The sequence below is a fragment of the Trichechus manatus genome, unplaced genomic scaffold (assembly GCF_000243295.1).
Source record: "Trichechus manatus latirostris isolate Lorelei unplaced genomic scaffold, TriManLat1.0 scaffold00063, whole genome shotgun sequence".
In the NCBI taxonomy this organism is placed as follows: domain Eukaryota; kingdom Metazoa; phylum Chordata; class Mammalia; order Sirenia; family Trichechidae; genus Trichechus; species Trichechus manatus.
In genome coordinates, this window is record NW_004443999.1 from 9,366,053 (window position 1) to 9,391,540 (window position 25,488).

Below are 25,488 nucleotides of genomic sequence, written 5' to 3' on the forward strand. Positions count from 1 at the left end.
TATTTGATGAGCTGTATTGAAATGCCAGGTCAAACAGTACGGCTCCTTTCTGTTATTCTTTTCTTGTGCACAAACCCAAGGTTATGTACCAGCTGTGCAAAGAAAGTCCTCAGTCACGGTAGCAAAATTTTCGTTGAACTACAGGTCTTAAGGTCATCTTAAATTCTGCTGCTTCAGTACCACCTGAAGAGTTGTTATCTGATAGGTTGTGGGACCATTTTTGACTCTAGGGATCTTCAGCACATTTCAACTCTTTTTCTCCCAAGGTAACCTCTTTAGGAGACGCATCCCACATTAGGAATGCATCTGCCATTTTCCAGTAATGTTCAGGAATGTTGTATCTGAAACTATATCAAAATTCCAAGAGTATTTCTTTTGCCAACACTTTCGTGACTGGTTTATTTCGGTTCACAGATGTAACTTCTTGGTGCAGTGAGGCAATAACTGTATTTCTTTCTGTATCCCTTCTATCACCGAGGCTAGTAGAATGGTGAGATGGTATTAAATCAGAGGTTGTTAGTCTCCAGCAGGACACGCTGGCCTCCATGATCTGGTCGTCAATCTCCATGTCAGTTCTAACACGGAAGGGGAAGATGGGCTGGGAACCAAAGTTTAATTTCCTGACTTATTGTTTCTATAGTGGGCTGACCAGTTTGAAGTGAGCTATGCCCATGCTTGGGGTTCAGGTATATTTGGCTAATTGTATCAAATAGTGGGCTGGCTGGCAATTAGTCTGTTTGCATGAAGTAGTAAGGAGTCTCTCAGGAGAGAACTCAGCCAAAGCAGACCCACTAAGTTCGTCTCAGTTACAAAGCATTCGTTCTCAGAGGCATGAAAAATTCTGAATATGGTGTTTTTCACTCAGGTTCACCTTGCTCAAGGTCCATGAGCTCATTATGACTATCTCCTATAGAGATGAACCTGTAATTAAGTATTGACAACTGTCCTCACTGAGAACTTGAGGACCATGCATCGCTGCTTTAGTACTTTCTTAGCAGAAAGTAATGCGCAAGTGGAGAGAGTCATTCTCCTCCAGTTGGCCACAAATCGCCCCAGAGACTGGCTCCTGGAAGTCTCCATTGCTTCAGTGGGCAGCAGCAGCAGTGAGGGTGCCTGAATTAGATGACAGAAAGGGCTTCAGTGTCTGGTAGGAGAGTGTAACCGTGCCCAACACTAGCAGTGGGACCTGGTGTGCAAGATGGAACACGGCAGGAATGGTGCTGCTGCTTGGCTGGCATAGCAGAAATGGCAGAATCCCAGAGAACTAGCAGTAACGTCCAACAAAGCGGGGGTGAGGCCATAAGGAGTAGCAAGACCTGATGGAAACCAAAGGGGTTCAGAGGAAAAGAAAGAGCAAATGCTATCTGGTAGCTGACAAGGCACATGTCTGGACTTATTTGTGAGTGTCTGAGAAAATTCATGAGACTCTCAACAAAACTTGGGACGTTTCCTCGTTTAACAACTCATGAGCAGGTACAGGAGGAGCCAAAAAGCCTGGGTTGCACAATGTTCCAGTCTAGCTCTCCCTTCCGATTTCCAGACCCATATAATAACAGCTAACATTTACCGAGTGCATGCATCCAGTTGTTAGACTCTGTTGTTGGAGCTCCGGATGGTTGTTTCAAATTACCACTCCATTTTACAGATAGAATGAAGGTATGGATTTATCCTGACTTTAAGCCCATTCTGCCTCTTGGACATTTTTACTTGGATACTTACATCAAAGTCTATGTCCCAAATGAAAATTTACCTCTCCTTCCGTCACCTCCACCCCTGACACTTTTTCTTGTGTTCCCTATTTTAGGGAATGGTACCACCTTCCATCCATTTCCCCGAGCCAGAAACAGTATTATCTGATAACTCTCCTTCTCATTCACTCCCCACATCACATCATTAGGTGCTATTAGTTTTGTTTCTACTATTTTCATAAAATTTCTACTTTTCTGTTTCCTCTGCCTCTGCCTTCCTTCAGGTCATCATTATCCACCTGGAGCACTGCAACTGGTCTCTGTCTCAAGTGTCCTTCCTCCAGTCTATTCTCCATGCATCAGGGACCTTTCTAAATGCAAATGTTCTCCCTCTGCTTAACACTTTCATAGCCTCCCACTGCCCTTTGGATGAAGTCCAAGCTCCTTAAAATAGCTTACAGAGTCCTCTGTATATCCCACCCAATGACCACTTTTCCGTTTAGTCTCCAGCACTGCTTAGCAACTTCAGAACTGCTTATATGTCCCCACAGACACTACACCATTTCTCAAGCTTTTGTTCATGGAATCTTGTCTGCCTGGGACAAGAAGTTCTCTACTAGTCCCTCTTATTTGCACAGCTAATTAATGCCTACACATACTTCAGGACATGGTTCAGGTAACACCTGTGGGAAGCTCCTCTAATCTCCCCACCACTGCTTCTGACTCCAAACAGACAAACAAAAAAACCCACCGCCACTGAGTTGATTCCGACTCACGGTGACCCTATAGGACAGAGTAGAACTGCCCCATAGGGTTTTCAATGCTGTAATCTTTATGGAAGCAGAATGCGGTATCTTTCTCCCATGGAGCAGCTGGTAGGTTCGCACCACTGACCTATCAGTTAGCAGCCAAGCACTTAACCACTGCACCACCAGGACCCTTTAAATATATCTAAGCATCAATTCTGGAAAATTCTCAGCTGTTATAACTTTGAACAGTTCTTCATCATGATTTTCTCTATTCTTTCTAGGATTCCTGTTAGATGTATGTTGTACCCTCTCATTGATCCTCAATTTGTTGTATTTCCCACCTTTTTAATCAGTGCTACATTCTGGGCAATTGCCTCAGATCTACCTTTCAACTCTGTACTTCTTTTCAGCTGTGTCCAATTTGGTATCCAAGTTTAATTCTTTTTTTCACCTCCACACTTAAGTTCTGTTTGGGGTGGTTCTTTTTAACTCCAGCTGTTCCATTTTTCAGTGTTCTATTCCTTATTATTTTTAGTCCTTTTTCTCTCTTCAGTCTTTTTTGGTCATTTTAGCTTATGTATTAGTCTTTTTCAGACTACTATATTATCCCAGATTCTTGGAGGTGGTGAGATTCCTATTTATTATGTCTACTCCCACTCACATTTCTCGTTTGGATTGTAATTTTTAGAGCTCATTTCGGTTGAGGCTGGCCTTTCTGTGGGTGTCTGATGCACCTCAGTTGTGGAATTATTGTAATGCTTGATCAAGCAGAGCAGAGGCTGGGCTGGCCCAAGAGGCCCGATGGCCAGAGAGGCTTGCCTGCAGGCATGGCTGAGAAGAGGCTGTCCTGATTGAAGAACTTTATCCCAAGTCATTCCTGATCCTGAATTGTAACCTGTTACTTCTCTAATAAACTCCACAGTTGTATGATCTGAGTTGTGTGGCCACTGCAATGAATTACTGAACCCAGCAAAGAAGTAGACAGTGCCATGGGAGGGATGGCTGGTGTCAGAATTGGTGAAAAGGTTGGAGAGAAGAGCTATGTCTGACCTCCGCCTCGTAGCAGGCAGTCAGCCTTGGGCTGCTGCTTTTGATTCTCCTTCCCCATTGTGAAGGTAGATGAGGGGGTCTGACGCTGGCGTAGTGCCATCTCTACAGCAGACCATTTCTCTGAAACCTCTTTATAAAGACTCTCTTTTAAAACCCTAACAGCTCTGTACGATGAGTATTATGAGGAAACTGAAGGTCACCTTTAGTAAGTCACAGAGCCAAGTTTCAAACCCAGATTTGGCTGACTCCAAAGCCCTTTTTCCATTATACCTCAAAATTGAAATTACTTGGTTGAATGGTGCTTATCAAAAAATTCTTAAAAATTCTTTTAATTGCCACTAGCAATGACTAAGAATTCCAGTTTAAGGATACTACTACCGGCATTTGGTTATTAAAGGTGAAAAATATCAAACACATTGTTTTAATTTGTATTTTTCATTACCAGCAAGAATAAACCTTTACCCATTATCATTTATACGTCATCTCTTATGCTTTCATGTGTTGACTCCACATGGTAGGCCACCTAGGACAGGGTGGACAGCACATGATAAAGGAAGCACTATCACAAATCAGGGCCTACTGGAAAATAAATAGCTATTCACTACTGAAGTCAATAAAGGAAAAAGTAAATTTACTAAAATATTTCTTTATTTGAATAGTCAATGTCTTGTTTGAATTCCAGCTAGCATCAAGTAACAACCAGAAGAGAAAAACTTGACAAAATGTTATCAAATTGAAATTGACACTGGATAGAAAAACATTTTAAACTTTAATATCCATAAAAGAAATATATTAAACAGGCAACTTACAGATCTAAAAAGTTGCAAGTGTTGATTTTCCATTAAATCTTATAAATAAAAAAATCCCCAATATAATCCTTTGTTCACTGTCTCCCTGCGATAAGCACATAGACAGGGAAAGATAATCACATCTTACTATTCACAACCACTATTTATGTTCTTTACAAAGACTGTATCTCTGCAATGCAGTGGGTCAGACAATCCTTATTCAAGTAATTTCTGTTTTCCCCAAGTTATCAAAAAGTACAATTTTCTGAGATAAAATGTCACAACAATCACAATTAGGAAAGCAAAAAGCTTTAGCAGGCAGGCTTTAGATGAGAGTTTTCATGGCTAAACCATGACACGAAGATGATTTTTTAAGCTGAAAAGCCATCATCAAACTACCAAACTACAGGCAACAATCTGAATTTAGTTTGTAGCTGCTAATGAACCAAAAGTTTTCGTAAAAAGAGCATTAAGCCTAAGTACAAAAGAATCAGTGCACTTTTGCTAGTCATTGACAATGAAAGTCTTATGTTTGCAGCTCAGCTTTAAACAAGACAAAAAACCACAAAAAAAGCTATTTTTTTTCCACAGCCCAGTGATGTTACCTTTCGTTGAGTCGATTTCAACTCATGGCGACCCCATGTGTGCAGAGTAGAACTGCTCCACAGGGTTTTTAACTGTGACCTTCTAGAAGCAGATCATTGAGGCATGTCTTCTGAGGTGCCTCTAGGTTGGGTTTGAACCACCAACCTTTTGGCTAGTAGTCAAGTGCTTAACTGTTTGCGCCACCCAGGGACTTCTCTCCCCCACCGTAGTGGTTCTCAAACTTTAGTGTGCTCAGAATCACCGGAGATGCCTGCTGAACACTGATATTCTGAAGCCTCCTCACCCTCAAGTTTTGAGTCAGGTGGTTTGGAATTGGGCCCTGGAATTGGTATTCTTGACAAGCACACCATGATCCAGATGGCCCACAGACTGCACTCTGAGAAACACTGATATCTCTTTAATACATAACAAGATATTATTTGTGGCTTTATAGTAAAGTTTCAAGCTGAAGAAAACATTCAAACAATTAGAACACACATAGGTACACTAAGAAAGGGTATTAGCCATTATGTAACTGCATTTTCATTTTAACTGCATTTTCATTTTAAAGTGCCATAAAGCACCATGACTTATAAAATCAATCTTGTTTTACTTCAAGGCACCTGTAAAGTACTTGCTGGTGTGAGAAAGGGAACAAATTCAATTATACAAAATAGTACAGAAATAAAAGACTCCTGGCAGAGACTGATTTTCCCACAGAGCAAACATTTTTCTTCAGAAATGAGCTAAAGTCAACGATTTTGAGGAGAATAAACCATACAGCAAATAACACAATAAACACTTTGTGTCAACTGCTTTACTGAGTGATTTTGGAGCAAGTTAGTTTACTAAGCCAAAAAGGAACAGATTCATGCGCATGTTCTTTCATGATCACCATCTCCACTTGTATTAGGAATGATGAAAATGATTCCTTTGAATTTTGGCCTGACAAATGTATACTGCATAGATCTGGTGTTCCTTGGAAGTTCAGGCACATGTGACCATGGGCTTCATAATACTGGATTTGGAAGCCTTTTATCTCAAGAGGATTTCCCGTTTCATAGTCTACAACTTTTTCTTCTGAAGGTATTACATTTTTTCATGGGATAAGAATAAATTCTGTGATGATGATGTCTCTGAAACATGAATTTAAAAATGTTACCACCACAAAGGAGAAACACCAGAGAAGCACTTTCTATGTGGAAGTAAATAAAGCAGGGTGAAATCATCTGAATATTCTCCTTCAGCGTTCTAGAATAAACGCTAACATAAAAAGCAATGTTAACATTGTTCGCACACATGGTAGTAATTAGGTATTGTTATAATGCAACGGGCTCAAACACAGTGATGACTGTGAGGAGGGCGCAGGACCAGGCAGTGTCTGGTTCTGCTGTACACGGGGTCGCGATGAGGTGGAACCGACTCTGTGGTACCTAACAACAACAACACAATGCAGAGTTCCTTCATAAAGTCTTTGTATAGATTTTGGCCAGTTGGCTCAATCTGTAAATGACATTTGAGGACAAACTTATGAAACCTTGGAAGAAATAAATAGTATTATTTTATAAAATAGTATTATGTCAGATTCTATGACAAATGAAAAGATGACTACTTTAACTGAAGAGGTAAAGAGCATTTTGAAGCCAGCAAAAATCTATATTAGCCATGAAGACAAAATGAAATCTCCATTTAAAAATGTCGTTTATAGAGTGTTTCCACAATACCTAAAACTATCTTCAAAGACTATAAAAACCCCTTCCAGTCTGACATTTCAAGGTGAAGCTTGCTAGCAAGCTGTTAGTTCTTACTCTGGCATTAAAAGAAGGAACTCATAAGTATTAACTACATTTCTCAAAAACTGCCTTTAAAAATCTTGAAAGTGCTCTATTACAGTCTCCTTGATTTAAAAGGGTATGTGAACAGTTACCAACACCAGGCTGCATGGAGTAATGTAAAGCAAAATGCAGTGGTGGGTTTTGTGGATTTTAAATATCCTCAGCTCATGCAATGTAAGCTGAACTTACATGTTGTATCAAATGGAAGAAATAAGTTCCTTAAATTATAAATGTAAATGAAAAAAATCATTTTCATAATACTGAATTGACACTGTTAAATGAAGATATTAAGAATATGAGCAGTCATGAGATGAATGTATTGCCAGGCAAAACACCCCAAAAATCCATTATCAGAAGTATGTTTCCATCTAAACGGTTTTTTAGGCAAAGAGCAGCTATTAATTTCCCCCATAAATTTCCTTTAAAAGTGAAATATACCATCAATAGTCAGGGGGAAAAATATTTCAAGAAACATTCTGGAGCCTATTATTCAGATTCTAAAGATATCAGACAAAATATTCCCTGATTTCAAAGGCAGCTGGACTGAGATTAAACAACTGCAGGTCTGGGTCTTAGACTAGGAATTTCTGACCTCTAAAAAAAACTTTGGTTATCAAATAAACATGATGGCGGACTCTTAATTAGACTTCATATTTCAGGGGGCAGGGAGGTAAGGTATGCTTCTGTTAAATAAAGAAATCTCCAACAGTGGAGGCTTAGGGGTAGCACTTGTATCCAGGGGCGCCCCCTGTTCTATCATTTACCCTCTCACTTATCAGTTCAGTGGCTACATTCTACTGACCAGAAATTCACTGAAATTTACAGAGATTTATGTACCATGCACAATTTTATAGGTAGTCGTCTTTAAGGTTTATTCTCACCACAAATCAATGTTTAAAAACAGTTATTTTATACAAAATTTAATAATTTAGACTATGAAGCAATTTAAATACTTCAATTCCCTCAAAAAGACAACCTTTTGTACATACATACATGATATACACATAACAAAATAGTGGTCAAAAGAACTTCTTTGCAGCTGCTTCTTGCTGAGTCCTAATTGGGGGTGGGGGGAGAGAGAAAGAAAGACATACTGAAACAAGCTCTGGATACATTACTTTGGAAAGAAATAGGACTGCTTAAAATTAAAATATACAATGCCTTTTTGAATTATAAAATAAGCATAAATTCTGTACATGCATGCCCATGCAAACTGAAACAGACTAGAAATACTACTTCCTTTGCATAAAACTAATTTTATAAATATTGAAAGTTCTATTATGTGCACAGATAACTTTGTTGAGTATTTCAAATTAAACAGATACAGAAAAACATTTGGTCAAATTTTATCAAGAGACTTACCTATACATGATATAACCAATGAATAACACTGTTTGCACCACTACAAATATAACGAAGTGTACTGTAGATAAGCATGATGGAAATGGTGGTAGTTCTGGGCATTTTGGTTTTTCATTTGATGGCTAAAAGGCAAAGAACTTTCTATTACATTTAGTCAAATCTGTATTTTGGAAAAAGAAAGAAATGTGAAATCTTTATAAAACTCAAGGTTTACTCAAGTGTTTTCATTTTCATATTCATTCCATATATATCTTCTATCCCCTTAACTTTTACTACTAAACTTTTAGAAGGAATAGTTTACACTGGAACGCTTCTCCACCTGTTCACTATCCACTAACTCACTGCCTTCAGTCATTGCCAAACGTCCTCTGACAGGTCCCTCAATGCCCCGCATTGAGAACCGTTGTTGTTGTTAGTTGCCATCAAGTCTATTCCGACTAATGGTGACCCAATGTCTGCAAAGTAGAACTGTGCTCCATAAGGTTTTCCAGGCTGTGACTTTCAGAAGCAGACTGCCAGGTCTGTCTTCCAAGGCACCTCTGGGTGGACATGAACCACCAATCTTTTGGTTAGTAGTCGAGTGCTTAACCATTTGCACCACCCAGAGACTCCTGTATAAAACTATACATGTTTATAACCTTCAAAACACAGAGGAGGCTCCGAAATGCAGATGTGATGCTTACACTAAAATAAACATCTAATAAAGTTAAAAAAAACTTAAAAGAAAATATGATCCAAGTAAGAAAGGAAAAGCTGCTGGAAAAGAAAATCCTACCTAAGAAAGTTACTATTCAGCCAGTTTTAGATCTGTGCTTCCTAGCAGCCTGTGCAGAATGAGTTACAGGTTTGTCTAACAAAGGGGTCTGTCAAGAGAGACATTTACCTTTCTCAAGCTGTTTAAAGATATTATTACCGATAACAAGAGCCCCCCACCCCACTTTTTTTAAAAAGACTTACAGAAGAGAATCTAGAAAATAAAACATTTGGGATTGTGATAGCTCCACCAATTGGAATAACACATTATTTAAAAAAAAATTCTATTCAATAGGACACAGAAGCCTGATGTGTTCCAATTCTACCTGGAACATTAAAAATGAGCATTAGCAAAAGTCAAAGGTTAAATATTTTCAGTGGAATAAAGCAGAATATGTATTCTTCCTTTCTTAAAGGAGACTATGACAATTTAAAAAGTAGAAAGTGAAAAAATTTACCGTATTTCGCTGCACTAAGTGATCTATGTCTCTCTTTACTATGTGAAGGTGCTCTTTGATGTCATTGAAGTGCTGTGTTGTCTCATAAATTCCTCCTGCAGACCCAGGATGCTGTATTCCACTGACCAGTCTGACAGTTTCACTCATGGAATTCCTGAGATAGAAAACGTTTTTATACAATGCAATGACTATAAAGATGATTTGCTCAGTTACAGCTTTCAAATGGTTAAACATATTTCTAAGATCAATATACTAGGATCTTAAAAATTATCACTTAAAAAAAAAAACTTAGTTGTCTTCAAAATAAGGAAATAATTTATAAAACTGTAATTTAACTTTATGCCTTTATCTTTTACTAAGAACCCATTGCCATCGAGTTGATTCTGACTCATAGCAACCCTATAGTACTGAGCAGAACTGCCCCACAGGGTTTCCAAAGAGTAGGTGGTGGATTCAAGCTGCTGACCTTTTGGCTAACAGCCGAGCTCTTAACCACTGTACCAGGAGGGCTCTTTTACTGTGGGTCATCTAAAAGTAACCACATAGGGAATTCCATTAAACAATCTGTGTTAAAACTAATGTTATAAATGGGTAGGCCAATAACCCGTTGCTACTGAGTCAATTCCAACTCACAGCGACCCTATAGGACACCGTAGAACTGCCCCATAGGGTTTCCTAGTCTGTAATCTTTATGGAAGCAGATTGCCAGGTCTTTCCTCCCATGAAGCTGCTGGTGGGTTTGAACCGCTGACCTTTCAGTTAACAGCTGAGTGCTTAACCACTGTGTCACCAGGGCTCCTTTATAAATGGCTCTTGAATAAAATGATGGATGATACTCTTAATGAACTTATAAGAAAACCTTTGACGTGTTTGATGTTGTATAGTAAATGGTTAACTCAGCAGGCTTGGATTGTCCAAACTCTGCATATTCTAAAGGTCTTCAGTACTGGTTCCTGACAGGCTCCTGGAGGCCCCTGGAATATCCTGCCTGATAAGAGCATCTTTATATACTGGGGCCTTGGGCCACATCAGACAGTTTAGGCTAACCATGAGATTAATGGTGAACTCCTGTTTTTTACTGCCTGGGGTCCTGGAAGAGTTTGACCTCTGGGAGAACTAGAGACTGAGTAGCTAAGGTCAGTCACACAGGTGCTCCATGCCTACTTGACTGACCCCTAATAAAAACCCCTGGGACCAAGGCTCAGGTGAGCTTCCCTGGTTGGTAACACTTTATACATGCTGTTACGCACTGTTGCTGAGAAAATTAAGCGCTAGGAGAGGACAACTGGAAGCTTGCATCTGCTTTCTCCTGGACTCCATCTTATGCCCTTTTTCCATTGTCAATTTTAATCTGTATCCTTTTATTGTAATAAACCATAATCATAAGCACAGTGCTTCTGAGACTCACAGAACCTAAGGATGGATCCTGGCTGAAAGCAGAGAATCCCAGAAAGATGTTTACCCGTTATTTACTGACTATGCAAAGGCATATGACTGTGTGGATCATAACAAATTATGGATAACATTGCAAAGAATGGGAATTCCAGAGCACTTAATTGTGCTCATGAGGAACCTGTACATCAATCAAGAGGGACCGATTCAAACAGAACAAGGGGATACTGTGTGGTTTAATGTCAGGAAAGACATGCATCAGGGTCGTATCCTTTCACCATATTTATTCAATCTGTATGCTGAGCAAATAATCAGAGAAGGTGGACTATAAGAGTAAGAATGCAGCATCAGGACTGGAGGAAGACTCATTACCAACCTGTGTTATGTAGATGATACAACCTTGCTTGCTGAAAGTGAAGAGGACTTGAAGCACTTACTGATGGAGATCACAGATTACAGCCTTCAGTGTGGATTACACCTCAACATAAAACAAAAATCCTCACAACTGGACCAATAAGCAACATCACGATAAATGGAGAAAAGACTGAAGTTGTCAATGATTTCATTTTACTTGGATCCAAAATCAACACCCATGGAAGCAGCAGTCAAGAAATCAAATGACGTATTATTGCATTGGCCTAACAAGGAACAGATCTGTCTTGGAAGAAGTACAGCCAGCGTGCTCCTTCGAAGCAAGGATGGCGAGACTTCGTCTCACGTACTTTGGACATGTTATCAGGAGGGACAAGTCCCTGGAGAAGGACATCATGCTTGGTAAATTAGAGGGTCAGTGAAAAAGAGGAAGACCCTCAACCAGATGGACTGACACAGTGGCTTCAACAATGGGCTCAAGTATAACAACGATCATAGGACAGTGCAGGACCAGGCAATGTTTCATTCTGTTGTGCATAGGGTTGCTATGAGTCAGAAGCAACTCCATGGCTCCTAACAAGAAGGGTGACCTTGCGGTCCCCTGGCACAAATGTAAATCTATTTCTCCTTGCAGTTCTAGCAGATGGTCCCTATATACAAACCAAGTGCTTCAACGGGAACCCAACCAAATATAAAGGAATAACTTGATATTTGGCATAGTGACAGATGGTGTGACAGTTTCCAACTCACTATCTTTTTGAAGCATAATTTGACCTTCTTCAACATCTTACCATATTCACTGACATTAGAATATAACCTCCACATAAGATGTGATTCCACTGTTCAGATGTAAGATAAAGAGATCTACTACTAAGTTTGCCCTTTGGATATGAATCTGTAAGCATGATAGTAAGAGACTGCAAATATTTTTCTTTAATAATGGTTAGAACTATAACAGAGCTATTCATTAAGAGCAAGGAACCCTGGTGGCACAATGGTTAAGCACTCAGTTGCTAACTGAAACGGTGGTGGTTCAAATCCACCCAGCGGCTCTGTGTGAGAGACCTGAAGATCTGCTTCTGTAAAGATTATAGCTTAGGAAACCTATGGGGTAGTTCTACTCTGCCGCATTTGGTCATTCTGAGTTGGAATCAACTCAACGGCACATAACACCACCATTTATTAAACAATAAAGGAATGAATGAATATGAGTTTCAATTTACCTTAAAAATTACTTTATCTTGGAATACTTAAAAAGCTCTATAAATAGCAAGCAGTTTATGTTATTAATATTTTTATATAAAATACCTAAACCTGGGGATTTTTTTTGGTAAGGTAGATAAAATAAGACTGGTTTGGCAAAATGTTGATAATTACTGAAGGTACATGTAGGTTCACTATACTATTCACTCTACTTCTGTGTATGTTTGAAAACGGCTATAATAAAATGTTAAAAAAAAATTTAAGCCCCTCCATAATCTGTTTGCAGCTTACTTTTCTAACTTTATCTTTCAATAAGCAACATCATGATAAACGCACAAAAGATTGAAGTTGTCAAGGATTTCATTTTACTTGGATCCACAATCAACACCCATGGAAGCAGCAATCAAGAAATCAAAAGACACATTGCACTGGGCAAATCTGCTGCAAAGGATCTCTTTAAAGTGTTGAAAAGCAAAGATGTCACCTTGAAGACTGAGGCGCACCTGACTCAAGCCACGGTGTTTTCAATCAACTCATATACACGCGAAAGCTGGATGATGAATACGGAAGACCGAAGAAGAATTAACACCTTTGAATTGTGGTGTTGGCAAAGAATACTGAATATACCATGGACTGTCAAAAGAATGTCTTGGAAGAAGTACAACCAGAATGCTCCTTAGAAGCAAGGATGGCGAGACTACGTCTCACATACTTTGGACATGTTATCAGGAGGGATCAGTCCCTGGAGATGGTCATCATGCTTGGTAAAATACAGGGTCATCAAAAAAGAGGAAGACACTCAACGAGATGGACACAGTGGCTGCAACAATGGGCTCAAGCATAACAATGATTGTGAGGATGGTACAAAACTGGGCAGTGTTTCATTCTGTTGTACAAAGGGTCACTGTGAGTCATAACAGACTCCACGGCACCTAACATCTTTTATCTATACCCATCTATACCCTTTCATCTGTCTTGGCTCCTGCCATTACCTGTGGCTATCCTTCACTTTTAAGACTCTGTGTCTTCGTGATGTTCTTTCCAGTTATGATCCCTCCCCCCCAATATCTGTGGTCTAAAATATGCTGTCTCCTCCACATTTTTCCCTGATCCTTTCCTGTCAAATGCAATTACTCCCTGCATATATATACCACACAGAAACACACACACACACACACACACACACACACACACGCTACTTTCTACTTTTATCTGCAATATATGGGTTGGTCATATCTTTCATGTATTATAAACTCCCCGAGAAGAAGGATCATATTTCTGATTTCTTAACATTTGCCTTTGATAGTTATAGTTCAATCTGGATGACTAAATAAGCTGTCTTATTTTCTCAAAATAAAATTTAGTTTAAAAAGTAAAAGCTTTATCGGAAGGTGAAAAAAAGAGGAACTCAAATCTCAGCATTATTTAGAAATACACATTATGTCAGGCTGAATGTTAACTATAATAAAAGTTTTTAAAAGTTATGAGTTACATGAGCACTGAAGACTTCAAAACTGGCAACAAAATATCTCAAGTGCTTTCTAAATGTCATTTATTGATTAACATTTCTTTTAATAGCATTCAAGCTCAAGAAAATTATACATATCAAGTTTTTCCATTAGAACCCAAATTAAGGATTATATTTTAAAATACCTAAAATACTTACTAAGAATAAAGTATACCAGAATGTAACTCTCTCACATATCTGCATTTAAGAATACTGCTTCCCAGAAGCATGAAGTGCCAACATACAATGTTTTTTTTAATATACAAAGATTGAGTCACTTAATGTGTTCCTATTCAATCACTGATTCATTTGCTTGTTGAGTCTGCTAGGATTTATTTTATGCATGCTATGAGGAGGCAGGCATTATTTAGGGATATAAACTGTGGTAGGAAAATACAATTCCCGCCCTGCAGGGACTAGTCATCTAGCAGGAGAGCAATGTGATAGAAGCACACCTAGATCTCTACAAAGAAAGATGCACTTCACTTAGCCGGGCACCGCGAGCTGAGGAGGAGGAGGGTTCCGTGGGGATTAATAGAGGGCATTACAGGCTAGGAAACAAGTCAAGTGAAAACCAGGGTGCACAGAACTCTAGAGAAAAGTACTTTCTAAGGAATGATGGAAGGAAGAGCAACAAGAGTAGAAAACTATACCCATTACTACTGGGGTATCATTGCTTCTAGGCCCTCATTTAGCATCCATTGGTGTTTCTTGCCTGAAACAATTACTGTGGTATTTGCCAAATGGTGATTTTTCTATTTCCATCATTCCTTCTACATTTATTAATTGGAATTTTACTGTAAAGACTAGCTAGCCCTTCCCCCTCATTTTTTTTATTTAATCAATTATTTATATTGGTATAGTCTCACAGATGTTTAATTTATTCTATGGCTTATAATCCAATACTATGATTATTCATTTTGTTGCTTAAACAATTGTAGCTTTGGTCATTGGGAGCTCATCCTGGTTGGCTTCTGTGTTCTTTCAACAAGTTTCCATCTTTTTTTTTTTTTTGGAGCATTTCTTTAGTGTTTGGTACCACACTACATTCCAGGCTCATCTTGTATTTTTTTCTACTCCAGCTCTGGAATCAACTACTTTTATTGGAGAATGGTATTTAGAAACCAAGATCTGTGCGCTAGGTGTGCTCACAACTACTGGGGTATCATTGCTTCTAGGCTCTCTCAGTGGAGAGAGCTAGGAAATATATGTGGTATACAAAATATGCATGAGGCTATGTTTTGCACGATTGTTTGTCAGGTGTTATCACATTCTGTTTAATCTAATCCTGTTTAACTTTCCAATCCTAAAGAACTCATCTTGACGTTCTTAGGTGTCAAGGGTTATAATGGTTGGGGCAGTGCCCTAGAGTATTAGCTTATGAAAACGGGCCATTTTGGCTTTTCTCTGCTCCAGGCATTGATGCCATTAATTATCTGCATCAGTGAATCATTCTTCTTAGAAACTTATCACTCAGTGTTTCAAGAATATCTCTTTTCTACTCCAACTCTTTGTCCAGCCTTTATTAAGGCACAAGATAGGAATGAAAAACAGGTAGTTACATATAGCATATTTACTTCAAAATGGTTTTAAAAAGAAACATTCTTTTTTTTCAAAGAGAAAATCATTCTTTTCCTTCAAAAAGAATTTCCTGCATCAACTCTGCTTGTATTACATTCCTACAGTGCTATGAATGCTTACTCCTCATTATTCATTATTCTAATTCTTTTTATATTTTATATCTGGCTCTGTCCAGCAGCTGGGATAAACTTTTATTTTTTAAAAAGGCTAAAGTTTTCTCCTTTTCCAGGTGAGCACAATTTTAAAATTCAGACATGCTTGCAGTTCCTAAATATCAAAAGTTACTGTGCTTTATATTCCCCTACCTATAAAATGAATCTAGTATGTGATTCTTACCCTCAGGCAGGAATCTCCAGTGCTTGCGTACCTAAAGAAGTCATGAATTTAGGATAAAGATGTCATAACACTCACATACTACTTTTACATACTCACTTCATTTCATTTACTTGTCTCAGAATCTCATGCTGAGTATTCACCACCGTATCTACCTCTTGTTGAGAGATCTGAAAAAAAGAAAAAGAAAAATGACGAGTCAGCTCAATAATCCACAATCTGTAGTCCAGCAGTCTTTCTTTTCTACTTTCCCTCCAACAAGGGCTAGGTAGGCACACAAGCCTCCTGTGAAGGCCCACCTGTCCAGGCTGCCCCGGGACTCCAGCTCCGCGCTTTGAAAGCTCCTCTGTCAAGGAGGAGACGTATCTTCTCTGCTCATCAAGAATCATATCTAACTGTCGATTGAGCTGCTTGATTTCAAGATGAATGCGATTCTGTCCTTCGAAGATTTGTCTCAGCTCACGATCCCCAACAGTCTCAAAGATTTCTTCCGCTGAAAATAAATTACACATTAAAATATGTGTACTGAAATTAGAACATGACCAACATAGCAGTCTAATCTCCAAAATACTAACCATGCAGATAGTTAATTTAATCATGATTTAATTACTATCTGTTTTTGCCATCTCTGATAGTTAAACACTTATTTGCCAAATTATATTCTTAAAATATGTGCATTTTACTTATGCAAAATATTAACGGAGTTGAGAAGAACAGCTGATTTTCCTTTCATACTTAACCATGTTGAAAACAGCAGATTAGTTCACTCAAAGGCTTACTATAATAAGCTTCAGGATATACTCACAAACCATACGTGATAATGCTTAAAACAAATTCAAGAAAAAAATGAAACGTACCTTTCATGTCTATCCTCATTAAGTCTGAATCATACTGTTCATCACTGAGACCCCTCCCACTGCTCCTATGATAAAGCTGAAACCCCTTATAGGGTTGACAAAGCACTGCATTATGCCATGTTTACTTCTCTCGTCTCATCTCATCCTATCCCCTTGTGATAATCCAGCCACAATGAACAGTTTTCAGTTCCTCAAACACACCACCACTCTTTTACATCTAGACTCCCTTTGCCATATTCTCCCCATACCAACGCACACACATTCTTACTTCTTGTGACTAACTTGATCATTCCTCAGGTCTCAGCTTAAAACAGGATTTCCTCTGAAAATCATTTCCTCTCTCTCTAAATCTGGGTTGGGTGTTCCCTCTAAATGCTCCTCTAACACAATGTAAATCTCCTATCACAGCACCTACCAAACCTACCGTAAAGGTCTGTTCAATTCTGTGTCCCATCTCTTACCATGTAAATTCTAGGGACCATACCTATCCTGTTCATCACCGGGATGCTCAGATACAACACAGCAGCAGACACTCAAAAAATGGTGTAAAATGAATGGATGGATAATGATGGCTTTTCTACAAAGCAGCTGTTACCCTGAGCAATGTACTTAATCGTTTTGAGCCTCGGTTTCCTCATCTGTAAGGTAGGGACACCATCTAGCTCTCACAGAGTGGTAGATGTGATTTAAAGAAAAAGCATATGTGAAAACACCTGGCACAGGGCCCAACGTGATGTCCTCTTCTTTTACCTGGCACACCTACGCTGGCTACAGAAAATTAAAGAGTATGAAAGAGTTGTGAGTGGGCTGCAGCCAAAGTTAATGGTCAAAGAACATCAGTACGTGCCTGAGGTGAACAACTGCTATCTGCAGGACCCAAAGGCAAACAAGCAGAGGCAGAGGCAGAATAAAAAATTAAGAACTGGGGAAAAGAACAGCTGATTGTCCTTTTACAGCCCCCATGCTGAAAATAGCAGATAATTTCAATCACAGACTTACTATAACAAGCTTCAGGATATACTCACAAATCATATGTGATAATGTTTAAAAACTAATTCAAGAAAAGAATAAAATGCATTCTTCATTTTTCTTCATTAAGTCTGAATCGTACTGTGGATCGTTAAGAGATTCATACACTACACAGACTGGCCAAATGCTAGCCACAGACTTTATGAAATACAGCCTTGATTATTTATGCTGAGGGGGAGCAACCCAGATAATAAAAGAGAGTGGATAATAAGTTACTCTATTTGGCCTTTATTTTTTACATTAGCAGACTTAGTTCTTAATTACGTTGGCTTAGACTAATATTTTAAAATTTTCATACTTAAAGTACAGCCTAGAATTCTATTGAATAGTAAGAGGAGGAGAGCCACAGAATCTCTTTACCTACAATAGTTTTGATAATTTTCAAATATTATACTATATATAATAATTGTGTGCCACAAAGAGAAAATAAAAAAACCTTGGGCTGGTTCATTCAACAGATATTTACTGAGTCTCAACTACAATACTAGGCCAGCACTGTCTTTTTAGGTTTTGGGGAGACAGCAGTGAATACAACAAACAAAACCCCTGTCCTCGTGGAGCTTGCATTTTAGTGGTTCACTGTTCTGTCCACATCACCATGTTACTTCTTACTTCACACGTCAATAGCCACATTCTTCCTCGTAAAAACTCTAACCTCCTTTAAAGACTAAAGATTTGTTCATAAAGTGTTTCCAGAAATTACTTTTGATATGCTAGTTCAGAGAGCAGGGATGGAATGACCACATGTCCAGGTCGCCCCTGACACGAAGCTCCATGGCCCAGCTGCAGCCCTGACAGCAGCATCACCACAACTCACCAGGCTGCCCCTGAAGGTCAGGGTGGTCTTTCTGGAATTCCTCCTTTTTTTTATCCAATTCTTGCTGAAAGTGTTCAAATTCCTCCTGATACTTTTCTTTCTCTTTTTCTGAAATTTCTATATCTGGCACAGGCTTTTTTGGAGTTTAAGAATAAATCATTAAAAAACATGAGAAAATCAGTGAGTACCTTCTTCTTATTTTAACTACTCCACCACTAGCTAAAACATTAATATCAAATGATATTTCTTATTTAAATCATAGTCAATTACTCTTACTACTACTAACAACAACAAAAAATAACAGTAGCCATACCACGTATTGAGTGTTTGCTATACGTGCATTGTTTCATTTAACCCTTACAACATTAAGAGGTGGCCAGTACAAACACCTTTGTTTTACCCCAATGAAACGGGTTACAGGCGTTAAGTGACTTGCACACAATCCTATAGCAGGAACTGGCAGAAACAAGATCCAAACCTAGGTTAGCCTTCCCAAGTTTCAGTCACAAGGCAATATCACTAAACTGAAAACAAACTTTTTGAAAAAGGGTGTACACTTACTGGTTCCTTTCCAGGCTCAGTCAATTGGAAAGTCAGAAAAGAAAGAACATCATGGTCATCTAGAAATTAAAAAAAAAAAAAAAAAGAAAGTCTAGAAAAAAATGCAATGTAATACCTACATAATAGATTATTTTTATAGGTATGCATTTAGCTTATATTTACTGCTTTAAAAAATAATTAAGAAAATAAAAATTAGCTCTAATTTGGTACAGCCAATACTCAACTGAAAGATTTCCATTAGAAATAAGTTAAAATCTACTTTCTGAAACCCTAAACCAGATCATTTAGCAGTGTTTAACATATAATAAATGTTTAATAAATGTCTTATAAGGAAATGAACGATCAAAACTAAGCCCGAACTTCTAATCCTGACACTGAAACCCTCCCATATTTGCCACAAATCTCCTTCATGGATTATGCCCAAGCCAAACGAGACAACAGCCTGTTCTCCATGCATTTCCTGTACTGAACCGTCTCCGAACCTTTCTTATGGCACTTACACTTTTGCCTTACTTTACACTAATGACCACAACACTGCTCCATCCTGGTTTACTGGGACGTCCTGATTGATACACTGCAGTCCTGATATAGCATCTCCTTTCACTCTCAGAGCACCCCGGGTTAGATACAGTTAATCTATCTACATGTCGTTCCTAATTGTTTCCCTCACAACAGCAGATACTAATAATTTGATTTTATCTAGTCATATAAAAAAGTCAAATTAATCTCAGGCTGCTTAAGCTGAAAACAGATCCAGGAGAACAAACTTCATTAATACTAAAATGCCAATTCTAGCTAGTCACATCCACAAATAAAAGCAATTCATTTCTGCTGTGCATCAGTCTTTATGCTTCCTGTCACTATCATGGAGATCTAGAGATGTAGCAGATTAAAGGGAAAATTACAATACTACAGTGGGTATTAATAACTTTGAGGATAAGCAGGGCGTGGTAACACAGCACTAGACTGAGGAATCAGAAATCGAAAACAGTCTGACGATTCCTAGCCATGTGATCTCCAGAAAATCATTTCTAAGACTTGGCAAGCTCTTCTAAAAATAAAGAAAATACAATCTACCTTCCCTCCTTGGCTTTTGTTAGGAACAATCCATATTTTAATATTCCATATTCAATCCATATTGAAAATATTGTAAACTACTACAACATTTCATATAAACACAAGACAGTATTAACATCAAATGATAACTTCATTTATCACCACCTATGGAAAAATTGATAAAGTTTTATAGTCCCCAAATAATATTTCCTCAGGCTGCCAAATTCATTTTTATATCATGTGACAACTCTCAGGATCCTAAACACTTGGCAATTAACCTTTTACAGCCTCCATTGTAGAGCACCCAAACTGATGCCTAGTTTACACACATAAAAGTAGTCCCGGCCAACTGTGTATCTACAGAACAATGTAAGTAGAGAGTTAGTGGTCCCAACAGGCCAAAAGACTGGCACCCCAGACTATGGGAAGGTTCCAACTAGTCTTGAAAGGTTAAAAGTAACAAATCTACACATCCCCCAAATACACTATTTCCAATGAAACTCAATTCATAAACTTTTAATAATAAAAGCAAGATTACCTGCAAGACCTCCCGTTGCAGCAGATATTCCAAAATGCCCTTGTGCAGGGATAACCATGTTTTCCACTTTGGCACAAAATTCATAATCATTTTTATCTGGTGTAAAGCCATTATTGATCATTACCTAGAAAGACATACCATGGTGATAGCTTTTACAAAAGACACTGTAAAATGAATTGCCATTAGTCGATTTTATGATTAATACTATTCAATCTTTGTATTTTATCTAATTATCAACTGCCAGAAAGCTCTGTTACCTCTCATTATTATTAAGGGTAATCTCTCACCTAACACATAACATCATTACATGGTATCATTGTATAATAAGATATTTCCCTTAGAAACTGTTTTTTGCCCCATTATGTATCATAAGCTTAAAAAGGAAAAAAAGTCTATTAACTTGCAGTGAAAATCTTTCTAAAATAGAATAAGTCTCTAGGGAAGACTTAAGGAGACATGATTACTCTCTTCTAATGGTTCAGACGGATCAGACTTGTTCTAAAACCCCAGTGACCGAGCTAAAACCCATAGGTTACATTTATAATTCTACTTAAAGAGCTGGCTGAGAAGTAAACAGAGTGCCCCAACAAACAGTGAGCTCCTTTTCATTAAATTAGTGGAGTAATTTGGACTATCATTAAATTAGCACAAAGAGAGCAAAAGTGGCAGATCTCTACTGCCAAAAAAGGACAGAAAATGAAAAAACTAACAAGACATAGAAATCACTACTCTGTGGAATGTATATTTAAAGTAATGACCCTAAAATTTTAAATTGAATCATGAAATTCTGTGAAAGTACAGATATCTACCGGATACATGAACACTCTTTTAATTACACCAGTCAAGTAGTGGTCTAGCATCTTCAGTACCTTTTAACTCTAACACCCCAATCACTAGCCCCACCCCAAATAAGAGCCCCTGCGATAAAGAGTGGAAGCAAAAGGAGTAGGTACTAAACTAAGGGCACTTCTATGGTTACTTCCAGCCTCAAAGTTTTATCAGCGATGATTAAGTTACACAGGTAAGAAGTCACAGTACTTTGTCCAAGTTTTTGACAACAGAATAAAATACCTGTCAACAGGAAGAGTTACTCTCTATATAAGGCAGGATGGAAACATGTGAACTCCTACCAAATTTTTAAAATCACCTCTCATTTAGGAAACTAATATTCTGTTTCTTCTGATCAGTGATCGGTAACGTTCCCAAGTCAGTTTATAATTGGTCCTCCCTCTATAGTCTTTCAGATAAGAATCTACAATCGTAAGATATTTGCCTTTAAGTGTAATTAAAAAAAAAAAGTTAATCACACTCTAATTCCAACAGTAAATCCCAACAAACTGAAAATCCATCAGGAGTCTTTACTGTCTAGTTCTAATTGTTAAAAAAAAAAAAAAAGGCGGGGGGAGGGTATAATGTATTTATTCACTGTACTATGAGTTAGAGGAAGAGTCCCTGGGTGACACAAACGTTTAAGTGCTTGACTACTAGCCAAAAGGTTGGTGGTTGAAAGACAAGCCTGGTGATCTGCTTCTGAAAGGTCTCAGCCTTGAAAATCCTATGGAGGAATTCTACTTTGCACATGTGGTGTCGCCATGGGTCAGAATCAACCTGACTGCAAGTAACAACAGCAACGACATGAGTTAGGAGGAATGTAAGGACTATAATTGTAAAACCTAGGTACAACGTGCCCACTGACCAACTCTTCTTCTTAAGATCACAGATAACATTCCTTACTCACCTTAAGTTTCAACCCAATGTTAAATACTACACTTGTAGTATTTAAAGTCTCTTGTTTTGACCATTTTTCCTCTACCAATAGCACTTCTTGCTTCCTACCTCCCCTTACTTTGTTTTTCCCTCCAATGTGGAAACCGGGGCAAGCTGAGGGTGTAAGTGCTCATTCAATAAACATTTCCTGAGTACCTAACATGTGCACAATATTAGGGACTATGAGGGACACAGAAGGAGCTCTGGTGGCACAGTGGTTAAGCACTCAGCTGCCAACTGAAAGGTCGGTGGTTCGAACCCACCAGCTGCTCCACGAGAGAAAGATGCGGCAGTCTGCTTCTATAAAGATTACAGCCTTGGAAACCTATGGGGCAGTTCCACTGTCCTATAGGGTCACTGTGAGTCAGATCCACTCGACGGCAGTGGGTTTTTTTTTTTTTTATGAGGCATACAGGATGCAATGCTTACACTGAGAAGTTTACAATCATACTAATGAGAAAAGATACACAAACACATAGTTGACTAGCAGTTCGAGACAACATACTTTAAAGGCCAAACAAGCAGTAGGAAAAAAAACTCTAAGAGTTTAGGAGCAAAAAATACACCAAACCCACTGCCATCAAGTTAATTCTGACTCACAGCGACCCTACAGGACAGAGTAGAATTGCCCCCACAGGGTTTCCAAGGATTGTTTGGTGGATTCGAACTGCCAACCTCTGGTCAGCAGCCAAGCTCTTAACCACTGATGAGCTGATGTTCAGGAAAGCCAATGCAAAAGCGATCTAAAACAAGGTGTTGAAAGATGACTGTGATTCTGCCAGGTAGAGAGAAAAGGGGAGAGAGTGTTATAGGAAGAGACGACAGACCGAGCAAACGTACAAAGGTGAGAACCACTAAGTCATATTCATGTGTGCAGCCAAGAGTCTCTAACACGTGCTCTTCTGCATACTAGCTCTACTAGGACATTCATTAGGTGAAAAAAGAATTTCATGGTCAAGTCAGTCTGAAAAACGTGGGGCTAAATAAAGGTTTCTCTACTGCAGGACTTCCCAGAATCTCTAACGCACCTATATGCGCAGCAGTGCCCAGTCTTGTCTGAGTATGGAATTCTTTTTGGGGAGTACATTTTGCAGGGCTACTGTTCTGGGAAGTGCTGTAGGGCTCACTGTGTTGCATCATGTTGGCAGCTTCAGTGCAACCTGTAAACTCAAGTGTGTATCTGTACTCACCAAGGCTGGCATCTGGGTTCTGCCATGTGAGGTTAATCGTGACTTACTGATGACCGTAATGAAACCATACAGATGTCTAATAATGACAGTGAATCTCAAATCCAAGTCAATCATAACAGACTGGACACTTCTTCTATTCTGAGATCTCTAAATGAGCTGGGAATTTAGGAGTGAGCCAACACCAAGTTTTCCAAAGAAATGCTTTTTCAAGAGTTTTATATGTGTGAGTGTAAGGCTAGCTAGTGATTGAAAGAAAAGAAAAATTCAGACAAAAATTTTTTACTTCTAAGTATTGTTTCACCGGGTATTGATGGTGTCTTTAAAAAGCCAAGTTAACACTACATTAGTGATCTTAGTAACTGTAACAGTCAATTGGATAAATTCACCTAAATATTACCTTAAACTCAACTTGTCTACAACTAAACCAACTCTCTATTTTCCCACTCTTCCCCAAACACACACACACACAAACATGCTGTTTCTTTGCTAGTCCCCCTTTCGGTTATTATTGGTACCAATTAGTTGTCCAGTTAGCCAGAAAGTCAGGAACTATCCTTGACTCCATGATTATCTTCACTCCTTTCCCCCCACCCCCAAATTGGTACTAAGTCCTGTGGCCTCTACTCCTAATCATCTCTCCTCTACCTTCACTCTGCCACTACCTTAGTTCAGACCACAGCTGAGGTCTTGGAGTTAAGACAGAGCTTGATTCAAATCACAGTTCTGTTACTTATTAGTATGACACAGTCCAAGTTACTTAAAATCTCCTATATTCAACTTCTCCGTGTATAACATGGAGATGCCTACCTCACAGAGCTGCAGGAAGGTTTAAATGAGAAACTGCATGTAACGTAACAAACACAGGGCATGGCTCGTTAAGATTTAAGGAATCTAAATTATCTTACCCCTTTGCTCCTTTCATAAATACCATTATAAGAACACTGCTGCCTATGTCATCCTCCTAAAGCAAATCAAATAATTTCATTTTCCTGCTTAAGAGTCTTTAAACAGTTCCTAACAAGATAAATTACATGCAGCCATTCAAAACCTGTAACTGCCAACCTTTCAACCTCGCTTCCCACAGAGCTCCTCTATCCTCCAGCCATACCAAACTACTTGCCTTTTCCAAATATTTCAACTTTTCTCAAGTCCCTATGCCTGCTTTCTCTGCCTGGAACACACCCCCATATCTAGGAAATTCTTACTCCCCATCAAGGCACAGCTCAACTCTGAGAAGCTGTTCTTGACCCTCCCCATGCCCACCTGGCAGTTACAGGATTCTAACCCCATGATCCCTTAGTGGTATCTGTGTTACAGCATTTCTCACATGGCACAGTAACGTTATTACATGGGTCTCCCCTCATTAGACTACAAGTTCTTTGAGAATGGCTTTCATCTTATATATGTATCCTTGAAGGCTTGGATAGGTACAGAATGCCTGGCACGTAGTTGAGTGCTTAAACATTTCGTGACTAAACGCAAATTTACTGGCAAGGTTTAGCCATAGATGGCCACTTACACCACGCTTTGAGGCCACTTGTTCTCTTGTACTAACACAGATGAGTACACGAACGATATCCAAATTTAAATACATTTAATGTCTATCAAGAATTCAAAATAAAAAATACTAGAATACTGTTTACTGATTATCTCTAAGTATATGTTACTTACTGTCAATGTTTTCTGGTAATATATAATCTTCACCCGGACAGGATAGGGTTTATTCCGAAAGTCCCTCTGGCAACTTGCTAAAGCTTGATTAGCACCATCACTATAGTATAAGGGAAAGGACAACAAAGAACTTCAGATTTTCAGTATTTAAAAATTCATTATTTAAAATGATTAATGTCCAGGAATATTAATATAATATCAAGTTATGACAAAGTCTTAGGACATTTCAAGCTAATTATTCACAAGACACAAAGTTGACTCACATTTTTTCCTGTGACTCCTGCTACAACTCTGGATAAAATGGGAAGCCCAATGTAACCATGCATGTAACTGTGGCAGCACAGGG

The 25,488-nt window shown here is 38.6% G+C and overlaps 1 protein-coding gene across 3 annotated transcripts in view; it reads right to left on the reverse strand.

Annotated features, from left to right (window-relative positions):
- Positions 1-3,911: 3,911 nt before the first annotated feature.
- LMAN1 (lectin, mannose binding 1) overlaps positions 3,912-25,488 on the reverse strand; it is a 28,111-nt gene continuing 6,534 nt past the window's right edge. The window contains exons 5-14 of one of the 3 annotated variants that reach the window (XM_023734005.1): positions 25,143-25,242; positions 20,515-20,638; positions 18,921-18,979; positions 18,360-18,492; positions 15,956-16,149; positions 15,756-15,826; positions 9,269-9,422; positions 8,058-8,179; positions 7,689-7,751; positions 3,912-5,996 (exon numbers count right to left, since the gene is read on the reverse strand). In XM_023734005.1, the coding sequence (XP_023589773.1) occupies positions 7,715-7,751; positions 8,058-8,179; positions 9,269-9,422; positions 15,756-15,826; positions 15,956-16,149; positions 18,360-18,492; positions 18,921-18,979; positions 20,515-20,638; positions 25,143-25,242 (994 nt within the window). In that variant the 3' untranslated portion in view covers positions 3,912-5,996; positions 7,689-7,714. Of the gene's footprint in view, positions 5,997-7,548; positions 7,752-8,057; positions 8,180-9,268; positions 9,423-15,755; positions 15,827-15,955; positions 16,150-18,359; positions 18,493-18,920; positions 18,980-20,514; positions 20,639-25,142; positions 25,243-25,488 lie in introns of those variants that run through there. The other 2 variants (XM_023734006.1, XM_004379271.3) reach the window with 2 other exon arrangements.